This window comes from Strongyloides ratti, scaffold srae_chrx_scaffold0000005, assembly GCF_001040885.1.
Source record: "Strongyloides ratti genome assembly S_ratti_ED321, scaffold srae_chrx_scaffold0000005".
Lineage (NCBI taxonomy): Eukaryota > Metazoa > Nematoda > Chromadorea > Rhabditida > Strongyloididae > Strongyloides > Strongyloides ratti.
Genome location: NW_020171513.1, coordinates 332,401 through 349,509, shown reverse-complemented (window position 1 = coordinate 349,509; position 17,109 = coordinate 332,401). Strand labels below are relative to the sequence as shown.

Here is a 17,109-nt window from a genome sequence, read left to right as displayed (position 1 = left end):
AACACTTGATTAAACATAACTTTCTATAACTTTAAAAACAAATTTTGTAAACATATCATAAAAATATGTTATGTCAATTAAAAATAATATTATATCAATAATATTTAATATTATTAAATTTAAAAACATTTATTTTTTTTATAAGTTATTAGTATTGTAAAAAAAGTATAATCAATTCAATCTAAATATTAAAAAAAATATATCTTTAATTAAACATACTTTTTTTTCAAAAATATATGAACAAAATTGAAAAAACTTTTATAATTTTCTAAAAAAATGTTAGAATTTTATGAATGGATAATTAGTAACTCTATTTTAATATTAATTTTCATTTCTAATATTTATTATAATTAATAATAATATTATATATTAATTAAAACTTTTATTATTTTAAATAAATTAAATAAAGATTAATATTAACCATAATGAAATTAATAAAAGTTAATAAAATTAAAAGAATCTTCACATATCACCAAAAAGAGATACATTTTCTTTGTTTCCACATTTAATTATAACATCCTTAATAAAAATATTTTTTTCTAAAATATTTTTGATTGATCTTATCATTTTAGAACAATAAATTAATGAATCTGAAATAGTTAAAATATTTTCCAAATTATTATTTTCTAAACTTGTATATCTTGTTGATTTATCAATATTTGATGAAATGGCTGGAATAGAAGTATAAAGATTATTAAGAAGAAGTCCTTCTAATTCATTAGTTTTTACTTGATTGTTTGTATTAAAAATAGTTTTGATAACAATATTGTTGTTTTCATCAATACTTCTACGTTTTCTTGCAGTTTTAACAGTTGTTGTTGCTGGTGAAACAACTGTTTGTGTTGGAGCACAAGCATAAATAGTAGTAATAAAGACAGAAAAAATGATAAAGTTGAAAAATTGCATGATTGTATGAATAAGTAATTTGAAATGATGTTGTAAGATGAAAATTTTTAACTTTATATACAAAAATAGAAAGTAAAAAAATTTACATTAAAGATAATAAATTATAATATTTTCTTTTCATATATCTATTTTTATTATAAGAGATGGTCATTATTTTTATATCATATCAACTATATTGTATAAAAATGAATTGAAAATAATTGTTTTTTTATATCATTAAAAAGAGTTTTTCTTAAAATCTTTTTTTTAAAAAATATAATAGATTAATATACATATAAAATTATTATTATTTTTTTTATAAATATTAAAAAACTAAAAAAGATAATTTATTATTAAAAATAATTATGTATATTTATTATATCTGTGATGATAAACTTTTAACAATAGTACTTTTTTATAATAATTTTATTATCATTCAAAAAACTTTTGATAAAAATTTTTTTTACAATACTTTAAAGTAAAAATGATATTGGTGATTTTGTTGTATAATGTCCATTATTATTGACCATTAAAATATCTAATATATATTATTATAGAAATAATTATAATACTTAATATTAAAATATGTCTAAATTTATTTTTATCATTCATTTAAACAAATATATTTCTTGCTTTAGATAAATATTTATAAAAGAATAAAATTTATTATCCTATTAATTTTTGTAATTTTATATAACATTTTTTTTGTTGAAATTAATTTTTTTATAATTAAAAAATGAAAGTAGTAAGAAATGAATTAGAAAATAAAATTTTTGCTAATTTTAAATTATTGTATTAAAATATATATTCCTAATTTACACAGTTATTATTTATTGACAACAATTTTTTAAAGTAATTGATAATGAGTATTTTAAATTATATTTTATAATATAATGTTTGATTGTTTTTTGTAATTTCCAGTATCTTTTTTTAAATTACATTTATGTTTTGAATTTGTAAATTAAATTAACTTTTTTTTCATAAAAATTAAGTATTGCTATTAATGTTTGCATCTACAAAAAATTAATATCTTTTATTAATAACACTGTCAAAATCAAATTAAATATTATTCAAAAAAATGTCTTATTATTTTAAAATAATATAAATTCTGAATTTATGCTATTAAAAATAATTTTCTACAATATATATTACTAAATGGAAAAATAAATATTTTGGTAAAAGAAACTTTCAGGAAGTATTAAATTTTACAACTAAATATTTTTTTTATATTTAAATAATAGTTTAAAGAAAATTTGAATAATCTCAATAATGATTATGATATGCTAAAAAATATCTAAAACAGCTTTCAATTTGTACTTTCTAATGTGCTTATATAAAAATTTAATATTTCATAATATATTTAAGCAAAGTTATTTTTATTTTTAAAACTTAAAAGTTCAAATTATAAATTACTAATAATTTTCAAAGTTGTGTTTTAACGTTTGTTCAACCAAATATTATAAATTATTCTTTATTGTAAAAATTTTATACTTTTATTAATAAATATTAGTTTTTTTTACTCTTTATCATGTAAAAAAAAATAGTTTATTAATTTTCATATTTATGTTATTATAAATTTAATAAAAATCATATAGTAATTTAAAACTTTGGAAGATATTATTAACTAAAATTTTAAGTATTTTAAAAAAATCTAACGTATAATAAAATTTCTTCTCTTATAATATAAGTAGAACAATGAATACAAGGTTTATAATGTATTTTTTATTTAAAAAGATAAAAAACGATTACCACTTCTCATGAGGCGCTTCTTTTTTTTATAAGCAATGTATTTTTTATATACACAAAAAGATGTCCTTCTCCCTCAACATCTAATATTAAAAGATTAAAAAAATTTTTTTGTAAATAGACTTTAAAATGCTTACCAAATGTCAATTCATGATTTTTACATTTTTGTCTTAATACTAGAAATAATTTCTATGTTAGAAATATTATCATAGAATGTTGTTAATAAATATAAATTAATTAATGTTTTGAAATACAACAATACAATAACTTTTAAATCAAACCTTTTTATGTATTTTGTAATATTGTTTAGATAATTTAAGATAATGTGATTTAGAATAGAAGAAATTAATAGTAGATTTTTTTATGAGTTAGAAACTATTTATAATATTATAAATAAAATTTACTAAAACATGTTATATCATACTTTTGTATTTTATAAAATTATAGTTTTGTTAAATTCTTGATATATTATTTAAAAAAACTTAGAATTTTTAAAATTTGTTTTTTTTTTAACAAAAAAAATGTTAAAAAGTTTTTGTTGTCATTTTTAAATAATTAATAAAATATATTCTCTAAAAATATATCAGTTTAAAAAAAGCATTTTTAAATTTGTTGCTGTTATGGTACTAATGATGAAGTTTTTGATAACTATGTTACAATTGTTAATAATGATATTTTTTATTTATTAGATTATAATTGTCATATTAATTCGATTGTAGTATATTTATTTTCTAAAAAATAGAATTCATTTATTGCATTTTTTTATTTCTTTGTTTTCTACCATGTTTACTTTTTATTTATTTCTATAACATATTTGTCATCTTCATCATTTGAAATTATGTATTATGGTGTAATTTTTTAAATTTGAAGTGTCAGTTAAATTATTATCAGAAAATTGTGGAGATATAAAAATAAATAAAATAAAAACGCAAACAGAACAAATTATAAGTTTTCATAATTAAAAATTTCTTATAAATATCAAATAATTTTATCTGAAAATTGTCTCGTTTTAATACTTTAAAAAATATTTTTTTTAATCAGAAATTATTGCGTAAAATTAGAAAAAATAATGTAAACTTTTTTTGTTAAAAGCATTTAAATTAAAGTAAATTTAAAAAAAATGAGTTTTAAATAAAAATTTTGTTTAAATATGGATGTATCAAATTATAAATTTTAAATATTAAAAACTTTGATCAATAATTTGTTATAAAAAAAATAATAATTTTATAATTAATAAAAACACTACGTAAGAAACATTGTATAATAGAAAAAAATTATTGAAACTTTCTTTCTTTGCAAAAAAATTTAATGACTTTTAAAATACTTATCGTATTTTAATAAGAAGAAAGTATTACCAGAAATATTTATTAAAGTCTTATTTAAAAAAAGGGATATAAAGTTGCAAATATAAACATTTATATAAATTATTTTTTAAAAAATCTTTTTTTATAACATTTTTTAAAAATGATTTCCTTTTCACATTAGATACTTACCCAATTGTTTTTATAAAAGTAAAAATATTTGTTTGCTTAGTTAAAAATTATTTTACTACATAATAATTTATTTTTATTTTTATTTGTGTTACATGATAATAACTATAATAAATTTTTTTTGGATTTGTATTATTCTTATCAAAATTTATTTTTATAACTATTTCATATAATTGTATATGCTGAACTAAAAAAACAATTTAAAGTATAAGTAGATTTTTGTTAGTTTATATCGTATGAACGAACAATATGATTTTGACTTTATTTTATCTAAAAAAACATTAATAAATGAAAAACTTTTTTTGGTATTATATTGTAAAAATTACTTTTTGAAATTTATGATTGTTTTAAAATAAAAAATACTTTTAAAATTTTAAAAATGATAAATTCATTTTTAAATATCCCAAGAACAAAAAATAATACAAATATGGCATAATACACAAAATAGAGAAAATCAAATTATCCCAAATTTTTTTTTGATATATTTTACGTTTTTTTAACTATTTTACTCATATATCAAAATTTACACAAAAATTTGTTTAAGTTACAATGTTAAAAAAAATAATATGTTGATAATTTTTGATTAAATATTTATATGAATATATAAATTTTAAAAAAATTAAATCATTTTTTTACTCTTAAGAAATTTTTTTAAAGTTGGAAGTATGAAACAATTTTTTTGATCATATTCACAGATATATATTTTAGGTTTAAATTAACATTCTTTAATTTTTTTTAATTTAGTTATTATAATACTATCAATGTATATTTAAACTTTATTAAATTCAAAATATTATCACTTGATAAACCACATTTTGTAAATATTGTAAATGTTTAATAAACACAACTGTGTTAAAGTATCTAATTTGAAAATTAAATTTTCAAAAGTTTTTTAATAAAAATATAAAAAATCGTCAATTTTTAAAAACAATTTAAAAACTTTCTTTCAATATTTTTAATGTAAACTATGACTAAACATAAAAGAATATTTATGATAACATTTAATGCATGAATATATTGATCTTGAATAACTACAATTATTTTAATAATAATTTTTTACGATAATTTTATATATTATTACACACGTTTATATTTTAATTCTATTTTAATTATCGTTAAAAAATACTTTATTTGCGTTTCTATTTCTACCTGAATAATATTACTTCATATTACATTTTTAAACAAAAATTATAAATATGTCTTTGTTTAAAAAAAAATAAAGTAAATTGTTAATAATATATTTTTATTATATTTTTTCAAAAAAATAAACGATACTTTATTGAAAGTATCTGTGTTTTTACAATAACATGCTATGGTTATAAAATACATTTTTACAAAGTTAAATCTATCTTATTCTAGTTCCCTTATTATATATCTATATATAATAATATTAAATTTATAAAAGTATTTTTTTCAATTTTAAAAACTTTTTTTTAAAAATTAAAAAATGATATTATTCAATTTTGACAATATTTTAAAATGTAAGTTACACTTTGTTATACCATTCATTTAGTATCATCTTCTAATCGCTCATTCAAAATATAGTTAAATACTAAATTAATATTAAAAAAGTGAAGGAAATTATGTAATTCTTAGAAACTACAAAATAAATTAACATTTTAAAAGCTTAAAAAATATGCATTTATGAAATATTCTATTAGTCAAACATATTATTAAGGAAATTTGAATTAAAAGCAAAAGTTTTAATAATGAATATATATAATAAAACAATTTATTTTGTTAATAAATCATCAAAAAACAATATTGAGAATAAACTGCTTTGTTTTTTTATAATTGATCTTTATTGAATATAAAAGAAAAACTGAATTTTAGCATTGTTTATTAAATTTTTAAATATAATTTTACTTTTTTGATTTGTATTTAATTATCTAATAAAAAAAATATTTTTACATAATAAATTTTAACTAAATGAATTTTATCATTTTTTTTGTTAAATATATAAAAATAAAAAAAAGTTTATTCTATTAATTTAATTTTTAAAACTTAAAATTTGTTTTATTTAGTTAAATCACTGGCATATAACTAATGCTACTGTTTTCATATTTATGAAAAAAACTCATAATTCTATTGATTGTTTAAGCTATCGTGTTTGTCCTGTTCCTGGTCTTGCTGCTGGTCCTGATCCTGGTCCTGATCCTGTATCTGGTCCTGTACCTGGTCCTGTACCTGGTCCTGTACCTGGTGATGGTCCTTGTCCTGTACCTGGTCCTGTTCCTGGTGATGGTCCTTGTCCTGGTGATGGTGCTGGTGCTGGTGTTGCCATTTGTGAAATTTGACTTTGGAGAGATACCAATTGCTGCTGTAACTGAACAAGTTGGGCATTAACGTTAGCAACAGCAGTTAAAAGCCGGTTTGTTTGTCTTCTTTGTCTTCTTCGACGTCTACGTCCTGCTTGCCTTTTTTGTATTGTATTTTCATCTTTTTCATCATTTAAAATAACTGGTACTTCAGCGTTTTCAAAAAGCGATGGGTTAACTAAAGTTTTGTCATTTAATTCTAATGACTTAGAAAATATTAATATAATAAAAAATACAATTATTATAAACAATGATAAAATATTCATAGTTAAAATTTAATATGAATATTTGACAATTTTATCTAAAGATTGCATCGTTTTAATACTTTTGAGATTATTTACTTTGATTATTAATCATTTTTTTTTTATTGTCTAAACAAATAATATAATTTTTTTGATTAAAACAAAATTTGTTTTAATAATAAAAAACATTTTTTCTCAAAAAAACTTTTTTCGGGTTTTATTTAAATACTTATTAGAAAATTATTCATTTAAACATAAATTTTAAAAATATTAATACTGTATTGTAAATCCAAATATAGTTTTTTATTAAGTATTTTATTTTTACTTTCTAATTTTTTTATTATATTTTTTGTTTAAAAAATTAGGTTTATTTAGTAATATTAATGTAGATTTAAACTTTAGTGAATATATATGAATTATTTTTTATAAATTTATATTTTAAACTATTGTGAATTTTTTTTAATTATACCATATCATTTGATTGTAAAATTTAATTTTTAAGCTTAAAATATTAAAATAAAATATTACCATTTTTAAATAACATTTTTAACTTTTTTTTTCTATAAATTTTGATATTGATTAAAAATTAATAGATAATGTAATTAAATTACGAATATTGAAAAAAAATATAAGAGAAAAGAATTATGAATAAAAAGTTATCATTTTTTAGAGTATTAAAGAAGTAGAATTTTATGAAATATAACCTGTTTAATTATTAGGTCATTTGAAAAGTTTTGAGCCTCACTATGATGGAGTTAATATTTTTCCCTAAGAATACCATCATTATACGACGTTATTCCCCTCAAGCTTAATGCTTTTTTTTCATCTAGATTCCACGGCTTCTATACCCTCTTTGAAGTGATTTTTTTCAAGACCTTCAAAATAGCCATCTACGTTTTTTGAAATTCTTAAATTGATGAAAATCGCCTTCCACTTAAAAATTTTTCGAATCTAGAAAATAAATAAAAGTCAGATAAAGCTAAATTTAGAGAATAGGGTGGATGTGGCAATAATTCGTAGCCCAAACTTGAGATTTTTGATAATAAAGTTAAAAAACGTATGAGCACGCGCATTGTCCATGGTAGGAAATATTTCAAAATCGAATGGTTTTAATAGGCAATAACTGATAAAAAAATTGTCTTATCAGTTAGGTTTTTTTTTATAGTGATAAAAGAAGTTTCTCTTTAAGATAGGCTATATAATGGTTTTATTTTTTAATGACTAATGCCTTAGGCTCAAAACTTTTCAAATGACCTAATATATTTTATCTTTATTAGCTTTTTTGTACTGAAATTATTAGTTTTTTATTTTCAGTAGTTTATTGTATAAAAATTCATTATTTTTTGTGGTTGTTGTTGAAAATATTTTAAAATATAATTAGTATGTAATGTATATTATAGAACGTATTTTAATTTGTGTTTTGTAAATATATATATAAATATTTATAAATAAAGTAAAGTTTTATAAGTTTAAGACGTACGTATGACCAAAAATATTACCAGACTATATCTCTCGTAATAGTTATACTTCTATAGTCAAAACTTATCAGAAATTTTTTATTCAACACTAAATCGAGTAACAATTATAATAATAATAAAGTATTTCAGTTGTAAAGTTATATAATAGTTTAAATTTAAAATTAATATCTAATCTAACGTATTTTCTTTCGTGATTACGATAGAATACTAAAATATCCTTTGGATACATTAACCTATAAAAAAAAAATTAATAACTTATACAATGAAATAAAATCTATAAAAATGTTAAACTAAGAAATGACTTTTTAGTTATAAGTCTATTCTTTTTTATATTAAATATTATCACTATATTTAATACTTTTTACACTCTAAAATTTTTTATTACTATAAGCAGTTTTTAAAGTTAGCACTAAAAAAAACAATAATAATCTTATTATATTTTTTTATAGTAATTTTGAAAAATCACAAATTTTTTTTTCTATTTATTTATATATATTTTATATCTTATTATACATGTAAATTCTAAAGTTCATATTTTGATTTATTTTAACTATTTTTTATATTGTATACTTGTATCTTTCTAAACAATATTAAATTATATTACAAAATTTATCAAAATATAATAATTATTTTAAAATTTGTTTTTATTAAAAAAATAGTAAATTATTTAAATAATTTTTTCGTTCTACTACATAAACAATATTTTCTGTAACATTAATAAAATTGTTTATATGAAACTTTAATTATACATCATATATGTTAAATCAAATATATATTAAATTATACATATTTATTATAATAATAATGTTAAAACAATCATGAAGATGAATGGTTTTGATATTATTAGTAAATATTAAAATAATTATATTTTCAAATTAAAAATTATATGTATTGATACTTAGATTGTTAATAAAAGTTTTATTGCTTTTATCATAAGAAATAATTGTTTATATTTTCAGATTTTTATTCCATTTTATAGAACGTTACAAATAACAAAATTTAATTTATATCATATTGAAAAAATAACTTTATAATTATGTATGATTATTTTAATGTAAAAAAATATTTAAATATATAAAAAAATTTCAATTCCATGCTGGATCAAATAGAAAACAAATAAATCAATTTGATTATTGTTTTTTATTTTATTAATTTTAACTAAATTAGTAAAAATAATTAATACAAATAAAATTGATTCTTTAAATTTCAATGATGTATAAATGTCAGTTATTTTAATTTTTTAAGTATACTATCAAAAAAATACTTAACTTATAGTGGAAGAAAGAGTGTTAAAAGGAATGAGAGGACAATTTAACATTGTTACTAGCAATATAAATGCATGATTAACTCAGTTTTCATTTTTGTAAGCAATAAATGATAGATAAAAGAATCAAATTTACTATAATAAATTTGAGACAAACATTACATTGACTACATTTTTACTTATCACTTTGAAAAAAATTGTAATGCACGAAATTTAAGAATAATAGAAGAAAGGATATAAAGAAAAAAAAGCAAATAAATATTAATTTTTCTTCAGAAAGATAAATTATTAAATCATAATAATTATTTTTTACTTTATTTGTCTCTTACCTATTTTTGCAGTTAATATTATTTTAGAAAAAGCTAATTAAATTATTTGTTTTTTATTGTTTAGTTAGATAGAAGAATGAAAAAGTTTATCATTTCAGTATATAATAATTTTATTTGTGACAAAATCGTTAAAATATTAAATATTTCAATTTTATGCCACATTTTTGTAGAATGTATAACTAGTTAATAAATTTGTTTATTAGTTTTTAAATTAAAAAAAATCAGAATATATATGTTGCTTTGAATAGAAATGGTATAAAATTTACTGATTAATGCACTTTCAAGAACAATTTTTCATACATTAACTTATATATATATATAATTTTTAAAAATATGCATAAATTTGTCTTATTATCTAAAACAAAAATTATAGTATTGATAAATTATCTAATAAATACAATTAAAAATATAAAGTACTATTCGTAAGTACTAATGAAATTAAACTATTTTGTATATCTGAAAATTTTCAAGATAATTTTTAAAAAAGGCTAAATTTTTTATTGAAAAAAAAAACTACAATTTTATTTTAAAAATATATAAAATGGCTAAGTTTAAAAGTTTTAGACGTTAACATATTGTAAAAAATAATCATACTTTATTAGTTCGTATAAAAGATAATTTCACACCTAATTGATACAATTTTGTTATAAAAAAAACATAATATTGTTAATAAATTTTTTAATAATTATATTCATTATTATTAAATTAAAATTTATTTTGTAGTAAGTTTAACTATATTAAAATTATATGTAAAAATCTTTTTAAATTTAACTAGATGTTAAAAATTTTACCTTTTATAGAAAAAGCAATCTTATCAAAAATTATATTAATAATATTTTTTTGGTATAGTATATTTTAAGTTTTATCACTTCTATCTATCATAGTATTGATTAAAAAAATGTACGAAGTTGAAGAATGTATGTCTATTTGTATGAACATTATATCCAATTATAGGCAAAATAGCTATTTACCTTTTTTTACATATAAAAATTTTATTTAATAAACATTTTGTATAATTTTTTAACTATGATAATATTTTATTATAACATTATGTATATATAAAATACTATGTAAGCTAATTTAAAAAGAAAATTATTTTAATTTTTTTCATTTAAAAGTAAATTTAAAAATAGTTATTATTAAAAAGCATATTTTTTTATTAAAACAAAATAATAAAAATTGAACAATTAAATAAAATTTATTTGATGTCTTAACTTATAATTAACACACTATTACTAATACAATATAATAGAATGATAAAATGTTTTTAAATAAAATAATAATATAATATAATAAATGAAATTTCTTATTCTTTGTTCTTTTATACACAAATAATCATCATTTTATATCATATACCAAATAGACTGAAGTTTAGATAAAGTCATTTTTATTATAAATAAAATTAAAATATATTTATTAAAATTTTTTGTAACCAAATTTGAGATAATGTTTATATGGTATATGCATGTAGAAGTTTTTATTCTAATATCTCTTCACCCCATGTTTGTAAAACTGGTAGTATAACGACTTAAGATACAACTAGTATTACAGTATTTATTTTCTTCATTTTACCTTCCTATATTTATTCATTCAAAAAAAAACAAACTCATATTATTTTTTTATAAAATTACAGTGTCTATTTTTAATATCATTATTTTTCTAAATAAGTTAATAAAAATATTGTTTATAAAAAAAGCCATACAATTATATATACTATAATTATTATTACTATTATTTAATTCTACTTAGTTTTCATTAATAAATAATTTGGTACTATTTAAGTTTATGCCCACCATTTTTTAATTTGCATATAACTTATTCAAAAATTAACTAAATTAAAAAATTTTTAAAAAAATGAATCCCCTTAATTGTTTCCAATAAAATTAAAAAAAAAAATTAAAAAAAAAAATAAAAAAAAAAAAATTAAAATTAAAAAACTTTATTACTCATTTAAATACTCATTAAAGATAATAATGTCCCTTAAAATGGACTCAAATTCATTATCTTTATTTTTCTTCCTCCAAGTAAATTCATGCATGTATCCCTCCAACATGCTTCTGTGCGTCCCATTATGCTTCTTGGACCTCTCCTTCACGGATCTCCAGACCCTTTCAATGTTCTGGGTATGAGCATTCGTCAGTGGATCCACAAAATTATATTTATGGTTCACTTTTAAGTGCTCATACCCAGAAGCACTTACTTGGGAGTATCCCCTCCACATATCTGAGATTATTAGCGTTTCTGGAGCCACCCTTCTCTTCAGCACTTCCATTAACGTTTCTGAAGTCTGATCCGCCACAGGCTCCACGAAACACTCCTTGGTCTCCCTGCAAACCCCTCCGAAACACCTCTGCTGCCCTAGCATTCTTCCGGCATGATTCTTCCTCCGCGCAAAGAGGGTTTCATCAACCTCCACAGTTAATCCCTTTCCTCCTATCTTACTTTCGTCCTTTTTCTCCATAAAAAGGCACACTTCCCTGAGAAGACTGTTCCAGTCCACTGTAGTAACTGGAGACACGTCCAATTCCCTTTTCATTCTTTCTCCGGACGATTCCTTATTTGCCCAAAAATAGATAAACATAATTGCCGTTTTTAATGGCATTTTGGTCCCCTGAAACCATGTTCCGACCCGCACTCCCACCTGTTTTCTGCAGCTTCTAAGGTTGCATCTCCATCTAATCACTGCGCCAAAAGATAGCTTCATTTCATGGCCATTTTCGCATTCCTTTGTTTCAGGAACTAAACCACGCTTTTGAAGAAATTTAACAGCGGCAGTTTCATCTGGGATGGATGCATCAAGTTGGAAAGAATTCATTTTTATTAATTTGCTAAAAAAAATAAAAAAAATTAATTAATTTTATCCAAAAAAATTATAAAAATTGATAAAAAAATGAATCTATTATCAAATACCTCTTGTTTCCCTTGCTTTTTTGGTTATTTATGCAAAAAATGTGTTAATTTACGTTTTTATCAGTAAAAAAAAAAATTTTTTTTTTTAACTTCTTTATATCATTATCAATTACCAATTTATTAAATTATATGCAAAAAAATATTTTATTATCAATAGATTATATTAAATTAAAAAATGGTGGGCATAAACTTAAATAGTACCAATAATTTTATTATTCGTTTGTTAAAATCACAAGATAGCATTTATATAAAAAGCTAACATCTTATTTTTTTTTATTTATCCTTATTTTAAATATAAAAAAAAAAATCTTTTTTTATTGTTAAAATATTATGGTACATCATTTTGATTGTAACATTTATTTATACCTTAGTAGTAGATTATTTCTTACAAACACAAAAACTTTTTTCCAATATTTTTAAAAATTGAAAAACTACTTATTATATAAATTTTAAAAAATATTGAATATACTAATTAAATACATACATGTTAAATGAAAAGAATTAGTGTTTCTAATTTTATTTTGTATAAAAAATATAATTTAAAAAATTTTTCTAAATACAATTATCTCATTTTTCAACATTTGAATATTCCAAGCTATAACGTAATTAATTATTTAATATCAACATGTAATTGCAAATTTTAACATGTCTTCTCATTTTTTATACTTTATATTTTATTAATTACACATAACTTTATAACATTGATATTTGTGTTAACATAGTTTTTTAAAACACAAATACATTAACTATTGTTAAATTTTATTTGAATATTAATTTTGACTCAAAAAATTAAATAAATGTAAGATTATACTAAATAATAAAAAGTTAATTCAAAATAATTTTAACAAAAAAAAATATTAATTATACATTTTTTATTAAACTGCTTTTTTATTGTAATAGAACAAATTTAATATAAGTCATTTTTATTATAAACTTTTTCTTGCATAAAGTTAAAGCTTTTTAATAGAGTAAAGTTTTTAATAAAAATAAACTTTACTAATATATAAATTTGATTTTTAATTCTTTTTGGAAATATTTGCAATTAAATAATTGATTTGTAGTAAATTTCAATAATGCGACTATCATTCAACTTAAATTTTGTATAAATTCATTTTTTTAATTTAAAATTATTATCATATAATTTTACTATGAAATGTATTAATTTAAACTTTTTTTTATTTTTTTTTGCTAGTACACCATTAACTTTATTGGGAGTTAAATTTTATTGCTTACGAGGAAATTTACAATCACCATGTGTAGTTGAATTAACTCCATATGAAACTGCTTTTCAAAAAGTAGTTTTTAAGTTGCTTAATAGTGTCGAACAAATATTTTTTAACTCATATATTAGATTTTCTAAAAGACACCCAAGATATTTGTTTCCACTAAATACAATTCTAAAATATTCTATACAACAAGTACATGTGGTTAGTAAAATACTTAATTTTTCATAATAATTAATCTAGAAAAATCTTTGTCAACGATTAAATTATCGTTATGTAACTCCAACATATATTCAATTTTATACAAATAGTGATATGATTAAAGATCTATTCAGTTCACCTTTAAAAAGTAATAATTTTTTTTAAATTTAACTTTTTATCTATTTTCAATATTTTTTTTAGGAACTTTAAGTAATCGCTTTGGCTAGTAAACAAAAAATTTTTAAGATTTAAAAATTACTATAAAAACGAAAAATTGTCAATTTAACAAAAGTTAAATTAAGATTTTCAAACAAAGTTAATTAACAAGCAAAAAAAATTTATAAAAACTTTGTTTAAATTTATTTGATTATTTTTTTAAATAAGATTTATAAGATTATTGTTAAATTTATCCAAATATAGTTTTTAATTAAAAATTTTTAAAATATTATTTTTTTTTAACAAATTTTATTTATTTTAATGCTGACTTTTAATATATTTTTTTATGTAAGTTAATTAGTTCTGTGTTTTAACACATATTTATTCTGTTAAAATTAAACTAAAATGGAATAAAGTTTAAAGTTGGTGTTGAAATATAGTTATAAAAATTGGAAGTTACAAAGTTCTTTTTTAAATTTACGATAATTTTAAAGTTTAAAAAATTTATCATAAATAGAAGTAAAAAAAAAAATTTTACCGTAAAATAAAGAAATTAACAAGAAATTTTTTTTAAATTTAAAAGTGTTTGTACTATTATCAATGAAAGCCTTAATCTTACACTTTTCAATAAAGTTATTATTAAAAAATTTTAAGAATTAAAAAAATAATATGAGGCTTGTAATGCCATTAAAACAATGACATTATATGGAGGAAGGCGGATAGAAGAGACAGTATAGAAGACAGCAGTATATAAGAAAAAGAATAAGTAAAACGAGTTAGTCTTACTCCTGATTCTTAAGAACATATGAAGATATCATTTAATATACCAAGAATAGCATAATTATATTAACTAACATTTATTATGTATATTGTATGATTTTCTTATGTTTAATAAAATTGAATTATTATTATACTAAATTGGTAAGTCTACTACCGCTACATGATCTCTTAACCAGGATGAAAGCTATTGACGTCATTAGAAGCTTACAAAAAGCAAATACTTAAAATTACATTTGTCTCTGTAAGTAAAATTTAAGTTTTTAAGATTTAATGCTAAGATATTTTTTTTTGCAAGGTAATGATAAGTGGAAAATGAAATCTTTAAAAAAAAAATTCTATACAAATATAAAATTGCAGCCACCAAAAAATGTTATTTAAATTACGTTTATATAAATGATGGCTTACATTTTTCTGGATTGACTAAAATAACCCCAATAAAATTGTACAAACTTTTAAATACTAAATTTATGATATTAATATGTTATATATACGTATGTAAATATTCTTACTTGTCTTAAAAAAACATTTTTAATATAATTAATCTCTTTGAAAGCATAAACGTTTTTAAATTGTTTACATTTAAAAAAATTATATAATATTAAACACTTTAAAATTTTTAAAATATTAAGAAAAAATATATAAATACAATAGAATTAAATTTTTGATCTAATAAAAGTAATTTATTTAGTGACATGGAAATTTACAAAAGGTTTATAATACAATACCAATTCTAAAATTAAGCTCAAAAATTAGTTTTTAAAAAGCAATTATCTTTTTGAATTTTTTTTAAATATTTAATTAAAATATTTATATTATGTATTCAAAATAAACGTGATAGAATATAAAAAACTTATATTTTTTTTGTTATAAAAGTAGAATAAAAAAATAATTTAATAGTTTTAAAATGAATATGAATTTGTTAAATATTTCTTATTTTTTATTTTTTTCTATAGTTTTAACAGTAAATGGATTCTTTGCAAATTGTCCAAGAGTTGCTAGAATGATTAAACCTTGTAATATTTATATTAACGCAGTTAGAGATCATTTTTTTGAAAAATGCCACTATCTTTTGTTACCAAGTGATTATGCAAATATAATGCAAATGCGTAAAGCACTACAAAGTAATGCTAACGCTCTCCATAGAATAAATCATTATATATCCCGTCGCTTTGATCAAAGAACTATTGTAAGATGTATTTTCTTTAATTATTTTCAAATTTTTATTTAGAGCTATTTTTGTCAATCTTATAAAGTAAGATACAAAAAACCTACATATCTTCATTTATATCTAAGTAATACAGGAACAATTCGTCGAAATAGTATGAATCGTAAGAATGATTTTTAATAATTTAAAGAGTTAATTTTTAGAAAATTCATTTGGATCAAGATTTCGTAGATTTTTTGGATAAAGAAAGAGAAGACGTCATGGTGAGAGTGATTAAACTAATGCTATAGTTGGGTATTATTTTAAACAACAAAAAAACAAACACAAATGTAATAAATTTGTATTTGTAGTTAAAAAAAAATAAATAGTTTGATTATTACAAGTTTTAAAGTTTTTGAAAAATCTTTATTTATAATTTCAATATTATTATTTTTTGTTTGGCTTAAATAACAAAATGTTACAATATTTGTCAAATTGTAATAACTTATCTTTGTAAAAATAAATTGTATTTTTACTTATTTTTCTATTTAATGCTTCAATATAAAAAAGAATAAAAGAAATAAATTTTTCTTTAGAAAGTTACTAACAAATATTACAATAATAATGTTATATTTAAGTATAATAACAAATTATATATTTTATTTTTAAAAAGTTTGAAGAAACAAAATAACGACGTTTAATGTGAACTACGAAAAAAATTAATACAAATAATAATAATAACAAATATATTTAAATAAGCTATTTAAGTGGGAAAATTTAAATCATTCAATTATTCAACACTAACTACCAATTCTTACTTTTCTTACTTTATATTCTTCTTTCCTGATTCAGCTTTCTAATGCTATTTTGTCCTGGTGTAACGATAGTTTTTCTAATAATCTGAAAGAATTAATATATATATATACTAATAATTTTTAAATAA

At 18.6% G+C, this 17,109-nt stretch overlaps 5 protein-coding genes across 5 annotated transcripts; 2 read left to right on the top strand and 3 right to left on the bottom strand.

Annotated features, from left to right (window-relative positions):
* Nucleotides 1–462: 462 nt before the first annotated feature.
* On the bottom strand, nucleotides 463–906 carry SRAE_X000225800 (Hypothetical protein; the record flags this gene model as incomplete). Its single annotated transcript, XM_024645447.1, has 1 exon — nucleotides 463–906. The coding sequence occupies one exon, from the start codon at nucleotides 904–906 to the stop codon at nucleotides 463–465; it is 444 nt and encodes a 147-aa protein (XP_024499729.1).
* A 5,316-nt stretch (nucleotides 907–6,222) lies between these two features.
* On the bottom strand, nucleotides 6,223–6,705 carry SRAE_X000225700 (Hypothetical protein; the record flags this gene model as incomplete). The annotated part of the gene is made up of 1 exon (XM_024645446.1): nucleotides 6,223–6,705. One exon carries the CDS (start codon nucleotides 6,703–6,705, stop codon nucleotides 6,223–6,225), a length of 483 nt encoding a protein of 160 aa, XP_024499728.1.
* Nucleotides 6,706–11,694: 4,989 nt separating this feature from the next.
* SRAE_X000225600 (Transposase, ISXO2-like domain-containing protein) lies at nucleotides 11,695–12,567 on the bottom strand (the record flags this gene model as incomplete). The annotated part of the gene is made up of 1 exon (XM_024645445.1): nucleotides 11,695–12,567. One exon carries the CDS (start codon nucleotides 12,565–12,567, stop codon nucleotides 11,695–11,697), a length of 873 nt encoding a protein of 290 aa, XP_024499727.1.
* A 1,243-nt stretch (nucleotides 12,568–13,810) lies between these two features.
* Nucleotides 13,811–14,313, top strand: SRAE_X000225500 (Hypothetical protein; the record flags this gene model as incomplete). Its single annotated transcript, XM_024645444.1, has 3 exons — nucleotides 13,811–14,089; nucleotides 14,129–14,234; nucleotides 14,288–14,313. The coding sequence occupies 3 exons, from the start codon at nucleotides 13,811–13,813 to the stop codon at nucleotides 14,311–14,313; spliced, it is 411 nt and encodes a 136-aa protein (XP_024499726.1).
* A 1,613-nt stretch (nucleotides 14,314–15,926) lies between these two features.
* Nucleotides 15,927–16,431, top strand: SRAE_X000225400 (Hypothetical protein; the record flags this gene model as incomplete). The annotated part of the gene is made up of 3 exons (XM_024645443.1): nucleotides 15,927–16,208; nucleotides 16,251–16,350; nucleotides 16,391–16,431. 3 exons carry the CDS (start codon nucleotides 15,927–15,929, stop codon nucleotides 16,429–16,431), a joined length of 423 nt encoding a protein of 140 aa, XP_024499725.1.
* Between the last annotated feature and the right edge of the window lie 678 nt (nucleotides 16,432–17,109).